The following is a 22,779-nucleotide window of genomic DNA, read 5'->3' on the forward strand; positions in this document are numbered from 1 at the left end:
AAAGACAAAGTTTGAAATCCATCAGAAATCCTGGAAAACTGTTGCTCAAGAAAACGTCAACAAAAATTAGAAGAAAGTCTGCCTCCTTGTGCACAAAATATAAAGAAATGAGGAGCGATTTCAGACTTTTGCACAGTAGTGTAAATAGCTCTGATAAAAGCTTTAATGCCATATAATTTACGCAGTGTTTTTGCATGATTCTATTCTACCTTCTTACAATAGTTTCATATAATCATTATATTTAAAAAAAAAATTAAGAACCAGAAAAAAGCAGAAAGTCTAACCATCGATTAAAGCTGTGAAATACCAACAGACACAGGCAGTGACATGCGAGAGTAAGAGGTGTGGCTTCGTGTTTTAATATTTTATTTTCCCTTCATTTTAATCCATTGGCAGTCTTGATTTCATTCCTTTTCATTGATTAATTTCAAAAAAGATAGTCTCTAAAAATATGGGGTAAGACGCATCTCATTTTCTTCCTTCTTCTTCCCGATTGCATTTGATATCCACTCTGTACATATTGTATTAATAACAATAGTGCATCAGCCATAGTGCAAAGCTCAAAACAAACCAAACTGACCACATACGCTATCAGACAAGCTGCATTCTGGACCCCGAACCAGATCTCTTTAATCTCATTTACAAAGTTTCTGGGCTGAGGCGTTCACCCAGGGCTCAGGGCTATCAACAAATGTACAAAAGACTCATGGCATTTCATTTCAGTGATAGTTAGAATGACAAGAGAGATGATGAGATGGCAAGCTTAGCTTCTTTTTTTTTTTTTTGGCCACATTTAAAGATGCATGGACAGCTTTGTCTACAGGAGAGATTTGCAGAGGCAGGGCGTGTCAGGAGATGGATAGCTATAAGTTTGCTCAAACAGATAAATTATTTTTTAAGCATAGTTTTAAATAAATCTTCATACATTGCATTTAACATTCAGTATATCTTGCACATATTTACAAATAGGTGTGCATACAGTTGGCTAGTGCTCATTTTTTTTGTGGATACATGACATGTTGAATTCTTTCTGTGCTGCCTTTAGGGTGCGTGGCTGCAGCGCACAACAGGTTGTAGAAAGAGATGATCTGCTAGAGGTAAAAACCAGTGATGGGAGGAATGTTCAGGTGTACACAGACACAACTGCCCCATAACATTAATGTAAACACACACATTCTTACTTTCTTTAAAAACCTCTTACACCCATACATTCACTCCTGAGCAGACAGACATAGTAAACTTCCTAAGCCTACAAACTTTGGGCCCAAAAGTGGTGAACACGCACAGACAGATATTGTGGAATGTATGTTGGTCGGTCTGTCATCGAAAACACTAAGTTACGGTCTCTGCTGCTTCATATATATAATATTTTTTTTAATGATCCCAAAACCACAACACCTAGCTTCCTTTTTTTGTACCTGAAAACTTGAGGGTGTGGGAGATTGGTGGGCAGGCAGGATGCCTCAAGCTAAGACTCAAACTGCAATCCAAAACAAACAGCTTCTACGATCAGTCAGTCCTTACTCAGCCTTTCTTTGGAAAACATGCTAACAAGAGTCCAGTGTTCTTTTTTTTAAAGTTATCTCAACGTTGCCAAATGTTGTAGATTAAAAACTAATTTCTGTCCATTTTAAGATGCACCTTGTCAACGTCTGGACCTCGGAGGAACTGTATCTTAGGTCCGTTTCCTTAAAGAAAAAAAGGAAACAATACAGCCCCTGTTACGTTATTTCAGTCTGTGTGCTAGTCCAGCATTTACCTGTGGACTCAAGTGACGGCCGGGTTAGTTTATGTGCAGGCAGGCATTGGAAAGACGTGTCTCATTTGGTCCACCGTTGATATGTTCTTGATCAGACTGTCCGAGACGTGAGAAGAGGTACACAGACACCAAAGCACATTCGTATAGCCACTGGACTGGAGGAAGACGCCGGTGTCTCCCACAGAGAGAGCCACCTGCTTGCTCTAGGCGTGGCCTGGACGTAATCCTCAGTGGCCTGCTGAAAGCAGCCACATGAGTATGATTTGGCTGGTATGGTGAGAGGAGCTCCACAGGCCCCAGGAGGACAGACGAAAGGAGCAGACGCGATCGTGGAGGAAACGATGCTCGGAAGAGGTTTTGGAGATATTGTGGGACAGCAGTGGAAGACTTTTTTTTTTGTTCCCCTCTTCTTCAACGTGAAATGACACAGTGCGAGGAGGAAGACAGAAGTGGACAAGACACAGAGACAGAAAGACAGACAGATCTTATCCTCCACCAGATCTGAAAGACAAGTGAAAATTAAGCAATTATTAATATAGATATGCTGATATAGGTGATAGGAGATGACGATGAGAGAAGCTATTTTGCTTTACTGTTTTGTAGCTGATGTAATAGGAATGAGCTAAAGTATTTAAAGAAAAAAAAACTAAAAAAGGAGAGAACTGAAATGGAAAGGATTGAATGAGTTCTGTGGAGATGATTTTCAGATGGTGGATTACTGTGTTAGCAGCCATGCGGAGCGAGTTTGGGATGAGATAGTGGGATATTTTTAGGATGCAGCTCTGTGTATAGATTACATGGTGATATATTATACCTTCCTCTTCGAATGTTCCTGCATCCCATGAGAACGCCAAGAGAGAAGACAAAATGTGAAGATATTTAAGTCAGTATTGATAAAAGAAATGAAGAACTCATGACACACAAATAAGAATTAATGTGCTTGGCAAGTTATAATTTTATGTAAAAAGCAAAGTAAGTAGCAAAGCAAGTAAACACAACTTAGAATGGACCTAAGGATTTTTTAAATGAGTCTCCTTCTTGTCAAACTGCCTCAAGTCAAGTCAGAATTAGCTACATCATGACTCAAACAATGACTCAATCCATTATTCATCTACCAGTCCTTCCCTAAATCTTCATCACATTGTAGTGATCACATCACATGCAGCAGGTCTACAGAAGTCTGCCACAGCTCTATGCCTGATACTATTACCCAGTAAGCCAGCAGTATGACTAGGAAGAGAAAACTTTGCTTATGGCTCATGCACACATGCACAGACACTTCTGGCCCCAAAAGGACTGACTGCATTCTATAAACTAAGAATCACTTATTGCTTCTTAATTTAGTGTTCTCTTTGTATATGTATATATATATATATATATATATATATATATATATATATATATATATATATATATATATATATATATATATATGTGTGTGTGTGTGTGTGTGTGTGTGTGTGTGTGTGTGTGTGTGTGTGTGTGTGTGTATGTATGTGTGTGTGTATTAGAGCAGCAGTAGTCCTTTTAGGTCAGACCATAAGTAGTGCACAATAGCAAGCATGCATAGGTGGAATAGTGCAGAAGGAGCACTTCAGCAAGGGCATTTGAGGTTAGGATGCTGCCTACAGAGAAAAGGGATAATGCAGGTGTTTAAAAGCACCAACGTAAGAGTGTATGACAAAATGAATGCTTAGGTAAACCCAGTGTCAAAACAAACAAACAACGTTTTTAGTCTTTACATGGATAGTAAACAGGTCAGGGAAAAATTCCAGATGTGGCACCAGTAGGGTAAGTCAGGTCTGTTCTAGTAGACTTGAGAAAAGGGCTGCAGTGGTTCCTGGCAAAAAACATGTCTTGCCCTGTCATTACTAAAAAGAAAAAATGGGGCTGGAAAGAGGATGGAGAGGGAGGAAAGGTGCAGGATGGAGCTCAGAGTTGATTACAGCGTAGTTGTGTTTTGTATGGATCTTAAAAGCCAAAAGCGGTTCAAGCATTAGCACGTCTCAGACTTGACTCCCCATTTCCCCTCCCCTGGGCCGGGCAGTGAGTTGCAAATGGGCATCTAGTTCATAAACGTGAGAGTGGGAGGGGCAGGGACGTCCTTTAGGTAGAAGCAGACAGGTACACAAAGGCATGCCAGAACTCTTACTTAAATCCCCATCCTGTTCCCCCTAGGACTATAGCTGCCAGGAGAATAGCACCTGCGATGGACCCTATAATGATATTGGTGCCACTTGGACCTGCGCAGAGGAAGGAGGAGGGGAGGAAGGGTGCGGAGGAGGAGGAGGGGGAAGAGGAGGGGCAGAAACAAAACAACACCACTAAAAAACACACGTCAGAAGACAGCATCAACACTGTACATCAACAACATCAACTAGAGAGAGGGAGAAAGAGAGAGAAAGATGGCAAGATACCTGCAGACAGAAAGAGAGATGCAGGGAAAGAGGAAGTAACCAGCACATGGGGTGGAGATGGGAGAACAGGCGGGTGAGCGAGGGAAGTCAGGAAGACAACAGTAACAAAAATACAAAGGAGAGAGTGTTTTATTACTTTGTTCTCATTCCACCTCTCCTGCTCTTTCAGCTGGACACCCTCCTGCTCAGGGTGGCTTTGGCTTTTTTGGCTCTATAAGAGCAGCAGCTGCTCAATTGCTCTGTGTCATTGGCAGACTGCAAGAAAGTAAGGAAGACACTTGAAAATCGCAGTGCCTGCAAAGCACACAGTACCACCACACACACACATTCACTACATACACATGCTCTAATGGATAAATGTGTCTCAACACACACCCACAATCTTCCAACATTGAAACCAAGACTCAGCAGGAAGGATAACACTGTGTGGTCTAAAAATTAACTTCCTCACAATATTCAGGTGAACTATCCTTTTTGTCCAATGTGAGATAGTCGACTTCAGTACATGAAGAAGCTACAGGGATGATGGGTAGAGACTATGAGGGGGATGTGAGAGGCAGACAGAAAGAGAGACATGGACAGGGTGAGAGTTGCTATGGACCTTTCTTCTCTGGGCCTGTTGCGACCGTGGGCTCAGGGATGGGATCGAAGACACTGCAGTCCTTCCCGGTGTAGTCCCTGTCACAGATACACTTCACTTCATTACTGCAGGTCTGCAAGAGATTTGATGGGAGAGAGGCCCAATTAGCTATCTGCTAAGAGAAAGACGGGGCAGTTGAATATAAGAACATTAAAATGATTTGGTATTGATCAACATAATCAATGTAAGCCTGTTCTTCAAGCAGGTCCTACTTGTGATACTTAAAAGGGTGTTGAAACAGTTAAAGTTCACATAAAAAACATTTTTTTTCATTCAAATTTAGACTGAAAAATCTACAGTGTCACTCTAAAATGAGAAGCTATTAGCTTTGTCTTTTTTTCTTTTACCCCGTGGTCAGAACAAATGCGTCCAAAGTTGGATCCTGGGCATGTGCTGAGGTTGAATGCAGCCACAGGGAGGCAGCGTCTCTCCAAACACATCATGTTGGGACCACATGGAGTGCCATCCTCCACATAGCCCAGGTCTGAGCCGTCCTCTAGCAGAGCATGGCCACCTCTAATTGAAGCATCCAAACATGAGAGGTGGATAGGACAGAGTTAGAATTACAACACTAAGGGATACTATGGACAACAGCCTTTGTGACTGATTGGATGAATTTAATGTGACCGTCCTACCTGCAGTCCAAGTACTTGTTCTGGTGATAGAGGGTGAAGCTGGTCACTTCACCTTGGAGGTCTCCAAACTTTGGCTTCATTGTCACATTAGCACAGAAAAGGAACCCGCATAAAACATCTCTAAAAGAAGCCGATGCAATAAGAAAAAAGGAACATGACATTTCACCAAGAGTGCAATTCATAAATGTATTATAGATTTCTATACATTTATAGAAGTTTTATTTTTCCTGTCTTACTGACAGGCCAACTGAGGATTATGTTCACATCACGCCTAGAATGAGCAGGTGACTTTTTCATATTCATGCACATATAGACAGAGTTTTTATTCCATCCTTACAGAACTTTATGAATGACTTCCTGATTGATGCATCAGTAAGTTGGTTGAGATTTCACACAAGGACCCTTTGAGGACTGAATGATTCAGAGATTGAATCACAGACCTTTTAATTAGTGGAAGACTATCTCCTGAGCCACAGCCAGGGTGGATTTTTGGGGGTTGTGAATCCCTCTAATTTTCAAACTTTTACTATTTTCAGGATATCTGGAAGGGTCAGGCTCTGTGGAGCCTTTTTTGTTGTCTCTCTGGACACTGTCCAGCTGCTTGTTGTCTTGGGATGACCATACCAGCAGTATTGCATGTGCCCATTTTTCCTCACCTTTCTTTATGGTTGAATCTTTTGAATCTTTTCAGTGAAATTGGTGGAAAATCTTAAAATAAGGCCACCATTCAAGAGACACTTGAAATTCAGACCGTGCAATAATAAAGAAAATGCTAACATACAGTGCAAGAAAACCAAAAAAGAGAATCGGGAATTTGCCACTTACGGCTTGTTGCACTGGAGCCAGCCTTGGCCATCAGGACCGGGGCCACAATTTCCTTTTTCTGTCCCCTCAGCGTTCAGCTTCTCATAACAAAACCTGTCTGCTGAATCTGTGATGGAAAAAACAAACAAATATATATATTTTAACTATCAGAATCAGACTAAACTAGTAAAATAAAACATATTTATGTCATATGCTGGAAGAGATGCTGTGGATGTGTTTAACACATACTATAGCCCCAGAGTCCCTTGCATTGTCCATCACGAGTCCTACATCGTCCACTGTAACATCGTCCCTAAAGGGGTGAAACAGTGCTAATTAGTGTACCACAAACTCAACTGCAGATTGGAAAACAGCCAAAACCATCTCTTACCTGACTATTATCACACATGTATCCATCTAGCTTGTGGACATTATGAGGGCACTGCAATAGTAGGAAAGTACATCATGAACTGGAAGCCGTTTTATGTGATCTTACAGTTTTCAGTGTTGCGTACAGAGAGTGCTACCTCGCTAGAGTCTCCAGTGCAAGTTTCCGGGATGTCACAGTCATTCACAGCCTGTCGACACACCACGCCTCTCTGCTCATACTAACGTGCATCAGAGAAAAAAAAGGCATCAGACAAACATGTCAATCAGTTGTCATATGGGTGATTTTTAATGCATGCCGCGCAACCATACAGGCTGAGAAGTCTGAAAATGTCGTGAGTCATAAGAAACATGACACACTTCTTGTTCTTGTCACTGCACCAGCATAAACTAAGACTTTCTGAATCTCTTAAATTTCAGTAGTTTTGATAACATATAAAGGAGAAAAATACTATAAATGCTCTGACTAAGTAAACCTAATGTTCAAATTTCACTATGTGTAAGTCAGTTTAATTTACTTTTCAGGCTCTTTGTAATACAGTGCTGCTCACCTTGCAGCCACTGCAGCAGAGTCCATTACTGCACATGGCATCATGGGTAAGGGTGCACTTTTTACAGCAGGCTCCTCCCCTACGGGCACATTCCTGTCACCACAGACATGAAAACAGCTGAGTTCCAGAAAACAAGACAAAATTTGGGGCCCATACATAGACATGATGTGGAGACGCTACCTGTTTGCAGTAGGTTAACCAGTCTAGCCAGCTACTTACCAGCTGGGATCCACAATCACACTCTTCTCCTGGCTCCACAAACCCATTCCCACACTCAGGAGGGTCCAAGAGCTAAAAGAGACAGACAAAGGTAAAGATTAAGTAAAGGTTATTCAAAGGATTAAAGCAAAAAATAATGTGCGACTCGGAATTAAATATGTATTTTGATTTAAAAAAAGATTTCACAGGCCACATATCCACACGGCCCTCACCTTGTTGGGCTTGTTGAACAGGCAGCTGCCACCTCCCTGGAGCAAGAACTGGATGTACTCGTCAACGCTGCAGCGAGAAAACTTTCTGGGCAGATGGAATCTGTGATGACAAAAAAAAAAAAAAAAAACCACAAAGGAAGATCAAGACACTACATGACAAGGAAATAAAATAAAAACAGCATGATACTTTTCTGCCAGTAAGGAATGCCAGATCCATTGTGGGTGTCTGTGCCATCACGTCGCAATCTGACAGAAATGTTACCATCTGTAGTAAGATATTACTCAAATGAATAATTGAAATCTTTATTGTTCCATCTGGCAAGGGGACCTAATCCAAATCACTCATGTAGTAAATACTTTCAATTCACCATTTGTAATTCTTACACGGTGGCCGGCACGCTGATGTCTTATGTTTCAGCAAATTTGCACAAAGCATCAAATGCATCGGTGATTATCACCGGCTTGACTAATTGAAAGACAGTAAAATTCAAAGTTTCTCTCTGTTACAGGTGTTTCATTTTTTAAGTCAGGGAAATTAGTAAGACAAAACTGTAGCTTAAAGGGATTTTACCCTGTGTCTTCCATGATGCATCCCACCCAGGCATCTGGGCATTTGCAGTCTCCTGTGAAGAACGGTGGACACAGATTAGAGAGGCAAAGACGACAGACATAAACTAAAAGAATAAAATAATGCACTGATCTTCATTTATAACTTAAGCTGTGACGCTTTAAATGCTGCTGCAAGACATTATGAACTTGTACTCATAACAAAGAAAGATAAGAGATACAGTATAGATCTATGTGTTTGGCATTAAAAAATACAACTGATAGTTATAGAGCCTATTCTATAGTGGCAAGGATGCTTTAACCACCACCTCCTCCTTCTTGGAAGCAGGTGACTAATCACCTAATGAAGGAGTATAATTACAGAAGAGAACTGCTGGACAGGGACACTAACACCTCCACCCCCACTGCCTTAATCCTACCAGCACCAATGTTGCTCTCTTACTTTGTTAATCTATTCACTCCAGTCCTGGGTTTACAGTTCCCTGTAAATAAATCTTTCCTTCTGTCTTACCTGCAGAGTTACGTGCATTGTTCCACCTCATCCCAATGTTCTGGCCAAGACTCTGGCACAAAGTAATGGCCATCGCACCTACATTTCCATACTGAAACAAATTCACATGGAATGCATGTAAAAATTTGCTGTGAAGTGGGGACACATATTTTGCGACACATATTTATTGTGAGTCACATAAGTTGAGTTTATCCATCCATCCATCCTCCCCCTGTCATTTACATCTGTGTTGTGGAGGCAGGAATGTCAGCAGTGGCAGATGCCAACAGACTCAAAACAACTGATTGGTAAGGCCACTAATGTTGTGGGAATGGAGCTGGATTCCCTTAAGGTGTTGTCGGAGAGGCGGATGTTGTCCAAGACAATGCTGGACAATACCTCCCACCCACTCTATGACGTGCTGGCTAATCACAGGAGCACGTTCGTGAGAGACCGAGATTATCAACCACAAAATGACAAAGGAAATCATTGTTGCCTGTGGCCCCGTGTACAACTCCTGCATTTAATGCACAGTACAAACTGCAATAGTTACACCCTTTTGCACAAAACACGTCACTTAGGAAGCACTCAACAAGCATCCTATTCAGATGCCCAAACCACCTCAACTGGCTCTTTGAATTTGGAGGAATAGTGCCTCTGCTCTGAGTCCCTCCCAAATGGCTGAGGTCCTCGTGCTATCTCTGAAAGAGAACACAGATACTTGCAATTCTGCTGCTTATGTCTGTGATCTATTTATTTTGGTCACAACCCAAAGCTCGTTAGCTATATATGAGGGTAGGAACATATAGTGACCAGTAAACTGACAGCTTCACTTTCCCTCTGTCCTCTCTCTACTGCAACAGTCTCCTATTCCACTAGTCCTTCACTTGTCAACAAGACCCTAAAATACTTACACTCATCTAACTGATGCAGTAGCTCGTCTCTGCCTCAGTGCTGATTCGACGACTTACAAACAGGACTGACAGGCTGCCAGTCCAACACAGAGACACAGCCAACTTTCACCTCCACACAATCAATTTAGAATCGCCTGATAAGCAAAGACAGATATCTTTAGACTGAGGGAGGAAACCTGGGCACCCACAGGAATCCCACATAAGCATGAGTAGAGCATGAAAACTGCACAAAGAATAGCCCCAGTCACTGAGCAGGTTCAGTCTCGCAACTTTTTTTGCTGTACCTACTTGAAAATATATGCTTCATATAAATTATTTTCAGCTATGTTTTAAATCAGAGAACTTAGTCCTACTTATTTATGATTTGATTTTAATATTATAACAAAAATACATAAAATACTTAAAATTTGGCTTTACAACTAAATTTCAATTTATATTATGAGTCCAATTAGAGCATCACAGTAATACAGTAGTTAGCACCACACCTCTTGCGCTATGATAGCTGAGATAACCTTTAGTGGCCATCAAATGGATAAGCTATTAAGAAAACTGATGGATGGATGGATTACTCATTTTAGGTTAAAATTTATAATAAACCCTATCTGTGTAATAGAAAATTATAATCATGTTATATTTTCCTTACCTCGTTAATTCCTCCTCCTCTTGTTGGAGAGCACACCCCTCCTGTGTAGGCTGTCCCACTACGGCTACTATGAAAGTTACGCCCTCTGTGAGCACAGGAAAGCCAAAGTTGCAAGTCCACACATCACATAAGCTTTAGTTCTCATTAAAATTTTATTTATTTATTTTGACGGTCTTACGAGAAAAGATGGACTACATCACTCTGCTCTCTTATGTTGTCCTTCCTGTACTTCATGAAGTTTTGCAGCGTTATCAATGGGTCTTCCACTACTGGCATCATATTTTTAGAGGTCCAGGTCTCCATGGCGACCAGTACAATCCTTGTGTTCAGCTGTTCCTGATAGATCTGAGGACCACAAAATGCCCATCAGTGCACTGCTTCATTTGGTGTTTTGGTGTCATTTTTTGTAAGTGTCATCTGGGACAGATCATTCCCACACACACACACGTGTTTATTGACAGGTGGCGAAGTGAGAAGGCAGAGTTTAGCAGTAGGAGGATTAATTTCCTGCAAACCGATCACTTACCGTATCCGCCGTGTTGACCACAGCTTTGGCAAAGTTCTTGGTTTGGCTGCTTGAGCGACGCAGCTGTACAAACTGTAGAGGAAAAGATGCACAGATGGCTTAAGAGATGGATCACATCAGCTCTGCTACACACAAATACACAATCAGACATGTAATTTGATTTACTTGTACTGCCCAAGTGATATAAGGAATGAGGTACATGCAATGTTTCCTCTTTGCATGACCAATGTCAACTCAAGTGGCAAAGTTTCAGTTAAATAAATGAAATGCAAAAATTGCTTTTTGTTTAATGATGAAACACAAATAAATGAAAAGAAAAACATCACTAAAGAAACTGTTGGTAGGTACTTTATTAGCATTTGATTGAACACCAAGAATTTAACTAGATTAGTGCCTTAGACATGTCGGACACATGAACCTCTTCAGCATGCAGAATTCATATAAACAACACATTTGCTATAACATGATTCTTCCATAGATTCCAGTTTAGCTATTCTAGGCTGTTTTATACAATTTGAATCAATGATCCTCACTTATGACTCTTATCCATCCTTACCTGTCAACAGAGGTTATAATGTCACAGTTTTTTTCTTATTGCATATCCATTGCTTTGTCTGTATTCCTTTAAGAAACGTTCAACTAGCATATTAACACCTGTACACTGTCCAGTCCTGACATATTCTGATGTCAGTGTAAGCTTGGAGCTAATGAAACTGGACTGCATGGCCTCTGGCAGCTTTGTTGCTATATAAAAATAAAAGCTCATATGTTTGTGTACAACTAGCAATATGTGACAGCCCCAGGCCCTCTTGAGGGGTTGCTCTATGTGGGTTCTGTTTGCGTAGCAAGGTTTCCTGAGTGGAGCTGAGTGGGATTAGCCATACTGCAGAACACCTGGTCACTGCTCTGCAAGTGGCAGTGTGTCATCGTTCTTTGTTGAGCTGGCCACTAAAAAAAGGTATTAATTTAAATGCTGATATTATGATGATAAAATGTATATTTCTACTTGTTACTGGGCTCTGTATTTGATTTATCTTTTAACTTGCTTATTTTTTACTCACAAACAGCACCTATTTTCATTCACCTGCATCTATCAGACAAGCATTTGCAGCTATTTTTGTTTACTGTTAGCCATGCAAATCCTGGTGACATTTAGGCACTGCTCCTCTCTGTACAAGTACATTTGTAATTTTGGAGAGATTTTATGTCCTTATTGATTGTGGCACTGAAATTTTAGCCAATAAATAAGGAGAAGTATTGGACAAACCATGGGGTATGTGGTTAAGCAGTACACACTGCAGTCATCAGGCTACCAAGAACCTTTAGCACTCACCATATCATTGTCATTGACCACCATCAGCTCAATATATTTGGTCTCAGTCTGCACAGAGGGCTTGCGAACACTTCGCTTGGACCGTCGCAGACCCCCAGACGCCTGCTGCTCCCTCACTTGGTCCGGTCTGTCATCATCATCACCATCATCACCTCCTCTGCCATCCCACTCACTGTCCTCTGTACAGTCTGGACACATAAAAAAGCAGAGCTGCAGGCAGTTATGGAAATATTACTTTTAAGGAAGATAGAGGACAGAAATTTATTAGCTCAAGTTGGCTTAAAACAATGAAAAATCTAATCTTTAAGGTGACCTGTTATAATTTTACTCATTTTCTGAAACATATGTACTGTTATAAGAGCAGATACTAATATTAAATATTGCAAAATTTTCAAATAATACTCAGAGAGTTCCTATGAACCAAAAGCTCTGTGTCTGACTACTCTAAATGCTCAGTTTCAGATGTTTTCTCTACACTTGGCTCTGTGAGATGTCACTGAGAGCAAATAAGCTAAATGTGGTCATCCCAACCAGGACGTTCTGGCTATGACCCAACTACTGTTCAGGAATGGCAGCCAATCAGAAGAAGGTTGACTTCAAGGCAGGAGGAAGGGCGCTAAAAATGCTTATTTCACAGACTTTGAATGATACAAAGCTACTCTCTGCAATTTATTATAATAACAACATTGGAAAGGAACAAAACAGGTTCCCTTTTAAACGCTGTGAATATAATATATTTAAAATTATTCTTATTATTTAATTATACCCAGCTTATTTATCCATTTCTTATGAATTTGAGTTTAGCTATTTTTAAGAAATGATTTTGTATTTTTGAAAATGGCTGCTTTTGAGCAGCTTCTGTGAATCAAAAAGTGACATTTATTTTCAGACTTTTGAAAAACTGCGTTTGGCATAGGTTCTTTTCTAAATGAAGTCAAATGTGTCATGAATGTAAGATAAGTGTGGCTTTATACCTGGACAATGGGCCGGAAGTCTGATATCAGGCATCCTGCGTATTAGGTGAGCACCATCATACTAAAGTGAAAATATTAAGATTAGGACTTAAAACAAAAATGTTTAACTATAAAAATCTGCATTATAGTCACAGGTCATTTACCTGATTGCTGTCATTGTGAAAGGGCTCAATACCGTAAGAGAAGAAGCCATCAGAGAACATGCCACTGAGAACCGCCAACAAGATGAAGAAGAAAGGGTGAGTTTGGGAGGCTAATTTGTAACACACAGGAGTTAGTATTTGAAGTTACAGACAAGGTCTACTGTTAAACTCACCACAAGCCATGGCATGTGGAGACAGCTGCCCAGGACTCTGGTAAACCTCTTAACCTTCCCTGATAGTAGCAGTGTTCCCCTCCCTGTGAAGACAAAGAACCACTGCTTAGTACAATAACCTCTGCTGACACACTCTCAGCTTCATAGGGACAATTTCATAGATCATTTGATATCACAATAGGTGAGAACTGAGGAAAAACCTCTCTGTGCTTTCCTGCTATGATGTTAGTGGCACAGTTTGTGACCTACTTGTATCCTGTGCTCTACTCCTTTACTCTACTGACAATAGAGCTGGAAGTACACCATGCTCAAGGATCTCTTCAATAAATCAACACTAACATTGCCCACACAGTTATTTCTGAGAATTTAATGCGGAGTAACTGTACAGCAAACAGGCTGCGACTAAACACAAAAAACCCCAAAGAGGAATCTGCTCTTGTCATCTAGCACTGACGCTGCTTTGCAAGGTTATAGTGGTGAAGAGAACCAGCGGGAAATGTGAGAACCATTGATTCACCTGGATTAAATTGATTTCAGCAGGGCGCTTTGACCTCACAACAACAGCTCAGGGAAACAATGCCTTTGAACTTGAAAGTGTTTTAATCACAGGGATCACTCTGGTTAAGTGCTGCCCTGAATGCATCACGCCTGCTATGTCCAGAAGAAGTGGCATCATCACATGAAGCCTCCATCCAGCTGAGGGACAATCTGGTCTAACCACAGGTTTCCAGCCCCAACCCTGCAAGTCCTTTCTCTCTTTTCACCACTCCAGGCACAATCTGACTGCCTGTGAACACACATACACCCCCAGAATTACTCCTCCCCAATCCCAAAGCTCATCTTGCTTTTGTATTAACAGGCATTTTACTCCATATATCCCCTCCTCCTCCTCTCATTCCAGATCTGCTCTTCCCTCCCTTTCGGTCTTCTTTCATTCTCTTCGCTGCCAAGAACTTAATGACACTGCTGAGCTAACTGGTTGCTATGGAAACAGGCTTGTGATTGGTCAGGAGGACCGAAGGAGAGTTCGAAATGATTGTGGGTGGGGATGTGAGAGCTGGCTGAGTGGGTGGGTGGGTGCTGGGGGCAGTGAGTGGCACATTTGTCCACTAAAAAGAGTAGAAAAAAAAAACATTAGCCATCCCTCCTGGCTAGCACAATGCAGTCACATTCCACTGGTCCCTCCTGACAAGCACACAGCTCATCGTTAGATGTCAAGGTTTTATCCCGTTTCCACGTTCTCTCGACGATTCTCTCTGTGGGCTTGTGATTTTACACCACGGGCGATCACTTCCTTTCTTTCTCAGCAGTCTGAGAAAAGCAGAGAGGCATGCATACATACTGATAGGCAAACCCACATATGTGCAGACCGGTAATGTTCACGAGCTTACTTCTAAAGCAGGGAGGACGAAATGCACTTTCCATAAATAGATAAAAGCACGAGGTTGTGATCAAATAGTGGAAAACATCAGGACAATAATTTTAAAAAAGATGGCTTAAAAAGTGTGTTTTTCTTCTAAAATAAGAATAATAAAAATAAATACAGTTTGAGCCCAAGGATTTTGTTATATAATCTGATCTATATCAGTTCAGGATTCTCAGGAGGAAGCAAAACTTTAAGTGAGTGTTGCACTGCTGCTCTGGTCACTCTCTTTAATATGCTGATAATGCTGCTTTGGTAAACTTCTATGAATCACATTCATGCACTGAAATCATGTGAGCATCCCACCTTATGCAGAAAACCTTACCACAGACTGAAAGGGTCTGCCATCCTGGTTAAAGTGCCGTTCTACATAATCTGAAGACAGAAGATGGCTGCAAAGAGAGAGAAGATATTATAAATATTTGCACCAGCATCCTTTCTAGTCAGAAATAATAATAATACTAATAAACTGGGATTTTTTTCTGCTGTCTGTTCTGCCCACAAATTTATTTGGTGTTCCCCATCTTGACATGAAACATAATAGAGGCGCTAAGTGCATTTGCTTAAGTGTGGGGAAATGCTAATTAGAACAGCTGCAGTAAATTAAGAGCACCCACTGATACAAAATGTGCAAAAAAAAAGGCAGATCTGATGAATTTACAGGGTAATACTAACTGATTTAATTCCAGGTCTAAAGTGAAGGTGCGTCCAAAGGCTTCTACTTGGAAACAGCTCTGGGCCAAGTGGACAGGCTGAAAGAAGAAAAAAGAAAAAAAAACAAAACGCTAGAGAGATGGATTTGACAGCTGATAAATTAAAGTGTAACAAAACAATTGTGGTTAGATGTGTCACTCTGTGAAAGCCACAGAAGGGTTGTGAAAAAGTCTCATGAATAATTCAGCAGAATCAATACAGTGTAAGGTCTAAAAGCATCTCAGCAGCTGAGATATTATGATTTATAAAGTCTGCATTGATCAGCACTGGCTGCCAGCTTTCAGGCAAGCTTGACTCCACAGAGCTATGGCTGTTTAAGAGCTAAGCTGGAGTGTCGTGATAAGGATAAATAGAGGAGGTCTTCACAGGAGGATAGGAAGAGGAGAAAGCGTTACTCCTATGTATTCACCCATGCTGTGTCCCCAGATGGACAGCTGCCAGGCTTAAGGACGTAAGGACACCGCAGGGGCAGGAGAGAGTGAAATTTACTGCGGACCAAACAGTATGTCTCTTCAGCAGCTTCGACTGTGCCAGCGTGGCTTTGAACTCAGTCTGGAGGAACCGGCTGCAGTGAATCACTGGGCTTTTACAATAAAACGCATCACTATGCAGAAATTATTCCCTCCATTGAGTACAGACAACAGATTTCTTACTATTGTCTTGGAGAGGCTGCAGCTTGGTACCTCTGTCCCTGTACAGTAACACTGCTCTACTGCTTTAGATTGTTTCTATTTAACTGTTCTTGATGTGGCTGAAAGACATTATTTTTAAGACAAAGGTTTATTTAGTAGCTGCTCTGATGCTGCTGATGGTATCACAAAGACTTAATATCAAAAAAGTTCATATTTGTCTGAATCTGTCACTCAGTCGCTTTCTCATTGTTGCTGGTTTCAAAGCCGAAACAATCACACTAAAAGGTCCTTTTAGAAACTCCCCTTCAATTGTGTCACATCATTATTTTCATCTCCAACAGCCCCCACCTGCTACAGATCTTTTAAAGCCATTGTGGATACTGAAATGTAAATTGCTTAAAGTTCAATATACATTTTTGCATAAAATAACACTTCAAACAACACATTGTAAGATTTATGCTAGCATTGCTCTCACACAAACTGGCCTGCTCCATAACTTTATACCTTTATGATACCTTTATCTTTTTCCTTGAGAACATCTGATTCTAGTTGCTAATCTATATTCATCTAATAATCTGTAGAGTTTAAGCTATGCTGAAATGAACGCAATGTGCAAAACTAAATAAATCAAATCAGCCAAAATGTTGCTTCATCTATTTTTGAACACAGTGTGATGTGACAGAAAAGAAAGAACAAGTTCAGCTCATCCCTCCCTGCTGCTTCTAAATTTATCTGGTCCCTTATTCCGAGCATCTTAAATATTTAAAAAAACAAAACACAGCAAGTGAGGCAGCTGAGACTTTTGAAATCTTGTCTACGGAAAACCATTTTATGAACATATTATAGTTATGCTTATTCAAGACAGCATCTCTTCCCAAGATTATAGCATATGTATTCATTCAAATCTTGAAGCATGTGACTCTGGTGTGTGTACTGAGCCTAATATATTGTCTCATAACACCAACATCAGAGAGAGAGAGAGAGAGAATGGGAGAGACAGTGGATGGGGGAGAGTGCTCAAACCTCTTGGACCATCCAGCACTTCTCACACAGGCCTGTTCTATAATTAATGGGGACATACTTCAACACACTACTGAATAATAAAGAAGTCGGAGACTCAGCACGGCATCCGAGTAATCAGATGATGCGATTGACTATTTCAGGAGAGTCTAGCTTTGTCCTGTGGAGATGGTGGTCGCTTCATATATCGCGCGACATTTAAACAGCTCTTTGATTAACCAGCCTTTGAGCAGTGCGTATTAAGAAAGCCAAGTGTTGTTTCATAACTTGTTGCTAGAGGTTACAGCTTAAATTTAGGGAGGGGAAAAATAGCTTCAAGCAACAACTCTTCTTGGTAACACCCACCGGACGCTGCTTCACTTCACATTCAAAGGGATTTTCACTAACTAAATGGGTCAAAATCACAAGGAGTAGAGGCTGCTGCAATACACCGCCCTGCGCTGTTATCTCTGTGTAGCAGGAGCCGCATGAGCAGTGGAGAGCTGAGCACTGCACTGTTTTACTGACAGGGAGGAAAAGGAGGTTGACACCAACAAAATAAAAGTCTGTCCTGGTGCTGTCACACCCTTGTACACGCATGCAGTTATCTGCAGTCAAAATGGTCAAGGATTTTCTGCATTTATGCTTCAATAAATGCAGGAAATGATTGATTTTAGTGCAGGGCAAATGTTTTTAAGTTCTTATTGAAACATATATTTATGCATTACTCACGTGGAATAGTTTCTTTTTGTTCAATTTATAGTGAAATGTATCAGGTTCTTTTATTTAGGAAGGGTCCTAAAACCTTGTCTGGGATTCTTTACAGCATGGGAATAAACAGAATTAAGGATGTAAGCTCACCAAGGTGTCCCCGGTGCTATTCTTCACCCTGGTACCCAAGTAGTCATGAGCCATTTCTTCCTCCGACTTGATTTGCTGTACGAGGCGCTTTGGATAAATGATCTCGGTTGCAGTGTCCCCACTATCCGCCCGGCCCACTGGGGCAAACCAGTCCCACATGCTTCCATCCTGCTCCAGGTTCCTGTCAACACCTGTATGTAATACAAGAGGAAAACTCTCACAGTGTGTTTCCACTGGGCTCTGCAAATTAGCAACACAAGTGACCCTGCCCAAACAGAGCAGCGGGGATTTCTTTAAGGATAAAAAACAAGCCCAAAGTAATGCACATTTAAAACAAATCAGCCTGTGAGCATCTTCATCTGTAAGCTCACGGTTTGGTGACCTAATTTAACAGTGAACATTATTTATCTGTAATAGTATTTTATAAAAATAGTGGATATGGCTAGATGTGCACGCTCTGATGGAAAATAATTAGAATACTTGTCATTACTTAAAGGATCTACAATAGGGATGCTCATATAGGCCTGCATATTGTGAGTATACAAATGAAAGGCTCACAAATCGTCATCCCAGGGCAATAAAATGTAGTTATATTCTAGTGCTGTAGATGTTTCTTCCTAAATGCTCGTCTGAAATGGTTATGGATACGTTATAGGTAATGAGGCTGCAGTGGGAATGTGTTGATGCAGCAAATTGTGCTTTCAGGCCAGTGGGCTGTTTGGCACCGAGATCCCGCTACAGTAAAATTACGAGCCTACACCGGGGTTCGAAAAGTGCTGTTCACGGTGAAAAAAAGAGTGGATGCAAAGGAAACGAAAGGGGTTCTCCCTCTCTCGATCCAAACCCCCCTCGCTCGCTTCTCTCTCTCTTACCTGAGACTGCAAGCCTCTCGCCCACTGCAGCAAAGACCGTGAAGCACCACACCGCCAGCATGATCTTCACATATTCCCCCGGATTACAGCATGGAGAGCCGCAGGATGTCACGAACCCGGCAGACGGAGTGAGGAAAAGACTAAAAAATCGCACAAATGATGGCGAGGATCCAAAATCAATCTACTAAACATCTGACGATGTGCCTCCTCTCATCTCTCCCCCTCTCTATCACTCGCCCTCTCAGCTCCGGTCAACACTGCTACAGAGAATTTGGATTTGCATATCAGAATGATGAAAAAATTAAGTGACAGGCCTGTGTCGGAGATGATGGATACAGGCCTAGAGAGTGATCAGTGAAGAAATTGTGTGGAACGGGAGAGTGCGCACCGCGGAATCATAGCTCCGCAAGCCTGCGCGGGTGCGTATGGGTGTATGGATGAGGTTGTATGTGTGTGTATATGCGAATCTGCAGTATGCGGAAACGAAGGGATGGGAAACCGAAGAGCAATGCGTTGGGTCTGCGGTGAGGAGGACACGTGGGACGCTGGTACCCTCCTTCATCCCGAGCAGCCTCCTCCTCCCGTTGCCATGCAGCTCTGCGCAAGAAGAGGATGCGACAGCCCGCCAGCCGGAGAAAAGCTCGAAAAGGGATCAGGGATGGGCAGTTCATTCATTTTCTGAACATGAAGGAGTTAATCAGGAGTATCCGGGAAAGCGGTGACATGAAGATCACAGCTCTATAGGGGATGAAAGTGGTCCCGACCGAGGAGAGACATTATGAACCCAAGACACCCTCTGACAAACAGGCTACAGCAGAGGCCATACTGTTCACACCTTGTTTCTGCCTTAAACAGCTCAGACTGTTCAAGATATTCTTATGATTCATTTTTATTCATTTCAGCACTGCAAGTTATACCAAATGCCATAAAATAAACGTAATCACAGTGATCTCCAGATGTTTAACCTGTTTGAATGCATCCTGCTGTTTTAACATTTAGAAAAATCACTGTTTTTGTAATGAGAAGCTGGTTTTCACTTTAAGAGCCAGTGTTACATTCAGCTTATAGGTCTGGAAATATGTAGCAAAAGAAGAAAACGTAATATTAATGCTGGAAAAAAATTAATGTTACATGTGGTCCACTGAGCACTTACTTAACCAAAGCAGAGCGGCTAAGTGAATATGCACGACTGCTACTAAAGTGTAATATCAGGGACTGGTTAAGCCTTTTCATTTGAATCAAGCATCACACAGAGCATACTGCCCAAACACACTGCTGTCAGTGAAATGAAAAACTCCAACTGACCACTGTGAATGTCCCTACAAGAACATTACATGATCATATTGACTAAAGTAACTTTAAACCTTTTGTTGGCCCCAGTGATCAGTAAAACATGCTGTGTTCAAAGGGATGTATGAGTTTAACTGCTTATGACTCCTAATCAGAAGCCACTAATGGAGATGGACGCTGAAACCTGCAGTCTCTCTGCTGTCTCTCACCTGCAGGGTTTAGCTTCCCTGATGCAGCCCAATCTCAGCAGCCATCCTATAATACATCAAACTAATGGAGAAAAACTGTGCACCGGCAGCCCCCTCTGAATATTTCATTTACCTCCCTTTGAGACAAGCAGAGAAGGAGAAATAGCAGGAAGAGATGGAGGTGGGAGTATCAGGAGGAATGCAGCATGAGCTAAAGATGCTCCTGCCCTGCCAAAATAAAATAAAATAAAAAATGATGGCTGCTAGAATATTGCAGTTCTAAAACTTTAAACAGACACTGACTTTAGGATAGTCTGCACTTTGCTGCTGGCTTTCTGATTCAAACACTAAAGTCTTCACTGTGATCTGGTAAGTGGTCACATAGTGCTGACGCAGTATTCTGCAGTAAGACAGCTGAGTGGCAAGTAGTGCAAAGGTGGCTCTGTGAGCAGGGATGCAGTGGTCACACTGGTTTTAGGGTGAATATAAAGGATATGAGGAATTCCATTTTTTTTAAGATTTCAGGTTACACTTAAATAAGTAATGTATAATAATCACAATCTTGAACCCTCTTATATCAGAGCTTGACAGAGACAAATCTTCTCAAGCAGCCAGTCCTGAATCAAAACTTGTACTATAGACAGTAGATGTTGATATGTCACAGTAATAAAAGCACAGGTGGAATCACAGTAAATCAGCATCCACCACTATACACCTCCCATACGTGTTATATAAAGGGGGCTTCCTTCTGTGGCATATAAATGTTTGAAGTCTTGTTAAGCTGTCTAACACCTTCTGGTAAAACAGGGAAAAAGTCTTAACCAGCTTCTACAATGATTCTCATTAAAAATCCAGTGGACATGTTGAGAAACAGAAGGCATTTGTTTCAGAATGCAGGACATACACAAGTAAATAAATGGGAATACCTGAATACTCTTACAGTTTGTGCAATCTGAATGGCAGAGCCAACTGTGATAGAGACACACTACCCTCTGGTGTGGACTGTGCTGTATCACAGTCAGAGCTTTAATTGCTGAATTCTCTGTAACTGAGTCCATTCAGCTGGAATAAGGAGAAATGGGAAAGCTATTCCCATTTCAGGTGTACTGAAGCGTAGTAGAAATACACTCACTGGCCACTTTTTAAGCACACATCTACTTATTAATGCAAATTATCCAACCATATGGCATTTTGGCAACTTGTCATGATTGTTGGTGCTACATGGGCTGGTGTGAACTTCTGATCTGCTGAGATTTGCCCACACAGGCATTTCTGGGTTTATAAAGAATGGAACAAAAATAAGAAAATATCCAGTGAGAAGCAGTTCTTTGTGTGAAAATGCCTCATTGATGCCAGATGTCAGAAGACAATGGCCAGACTGTGTCAAGCTGATATGAAGGCAACAGTAACTTAAATATCCAACTGTTAAAATTCAAAATGTGTAAACAACTCAAAATCCTCTGTTCATTCTCTGTTCTTTCCTCAATGGTTCAGGCTAGTGGTGTAATGATGTGGGGGATATTTTCTTGGCTCTTTAATACTAACTGAATATCATTTAAATGCCACAGCCTACCTGAATATTATTGCTGAGCATGTCCATCTTTTTACTCATGTACATTTCTGATAGTTGCTTCCAGCAGAATAATGTGCCGTGCCACAAAGCTTAAATCACCTTCACCTGGTTTCTTGAACATACCAATGAGTTCACTGTGCTCAAGTGGCCTTCACAGTGACTGTATCTCAGTCTAATAGAGAATCTTTGGGATGTGGTGGAACTGGAGGTCTGTATCATGGGTGTGCAGCTGACAAGTTTCCAGCCACTGTGTTAAGCTATCATATAAATTTGGACCAAAATCTCTGAGCAGTTTTTTTCTGCACCATGTTGAATTTGTCTCGTGGTGAATTAAGAATGCTCTAAAGCCCCCCCCCCCCCCCCCCAAAAAAGACCCAACCTGCTGGTAGCAAGATGTACTTAATAAAGTGGGCAGTGAGTCTATATTTCCCATGGTACCTCTTGCCACAAGTATAACTCTGATAAGAGCTTCAGAGTGGAGTGTTAGTAAGGGGTGTTGTTGAAAGAGTCTTTATTGTTAAATATGAGCCAATTTCATGAAGACATGTTTACAGTATAGCCCCCTTATTCGAATTTTACATCACAGTTTGCTGTTTTTAATCTCTGATGTGTCTTCTTTGGCCGTCATTGTATCACTTCAGGAAAAAAAGTATAGCAGCACTCATGGACAGCAACGTGATGAACTGATTGATGTGCTGGTTTGCCCAGGTTTGTGTGACTACAGCTGGGCCAAGTGGCGGAAAATGAGATAATTAGCAGTTAATTAGTTTCAGGTTCTCTCTTAGAGTATAGTAAAGCCTGACTCATCGCCTGGCGTCAGGACGCTGCCAATTAACTAAT

The 22,779-nt window shown here is 41.3% G+C and overlaps 1 protein-coding gene across 2 annotated transcripts; it reads right to left on the reverse strand.

Moving 5' to 3' along the window:
• Positions 1-272: 272 nt before the first annotated feature.
• On the reverse strand, positions 273-19,791 carry LOC134626439 (disintegrin and metalloproteinase domain-containing protein 11-like). 2 transcript variants are annotated; one of them, XR_010093820.1, is made up of 26 exons: positions 18,889-19,791; positions 18,017-18,207; positions 15,486-15,562; positions 15,136-15,202; positions 13,388-13,470; positions 13,215-13,278; positions 13,072-13,132; positions 12,098-12,285; positions 10,765-10,836; positions 10,417-10,583; positions 10,239-10,323; positions 8,703-8,793; positions 8,196-8,247; positions 7,625-7,724; positions 7,413-7,484; positions 7,194-7,286; positions 6,783-6,863; positions 6,647-6,697; positions 6,505-6,568; positions 6,277-6,382; positions 5,452-5,571; positions 5,164-5,332; positions 4,778-4,889; positions 4,313-4,431; positions 2,574-2,591; positions 273-2,260 (listed from the first exon to the last, which is right to left on the reverse strand). XR_010093820.1 is itself a non-coding variant. In XM_063472258.1 (26 exons), the coding sequence occupies exons 1-26, from the start codon at positions 18,947-18,949 to the stop codon at positions 2,245-2,247; spliced, it is 2,352 nt and encodes a 783-aa protein (XP_063328328.1). In that variant the 5' UTR covers positions 18,950-19,791; the 3' UTR covers positions 274-2,244. The 2 variants fall into 2 exon arrangements, 1 of the variants encoding a protein (XP_063328328.1); XM_063472258.1 differs by lacking the exon at positions 4,313-4,431 and adding an exon at positions 3,912-4,002 and having other exon boundaries at positions 274-2,260.
• Positions 19,792-22,779: the final 2,988 nt, after the last annotated feature.

The sequence above is a fragment of the Pelmatolapia mariae genome, linkage group LG4 (assembly GCF_036321145.2).
Source record: "Pelmatolapia mariae isolate MD_Pm_ZW linkage group LG4, Pm_UMD_F_2, whole genome shotgun sequence".
NCBI classification, from domain to species: domain Eukaryota; kingdom Metazoa; phylum Chordata; class Actinopteri; order Cichliformes; family Cichlidae; genus Pelmatolapia; species Pelmatolapia mariae.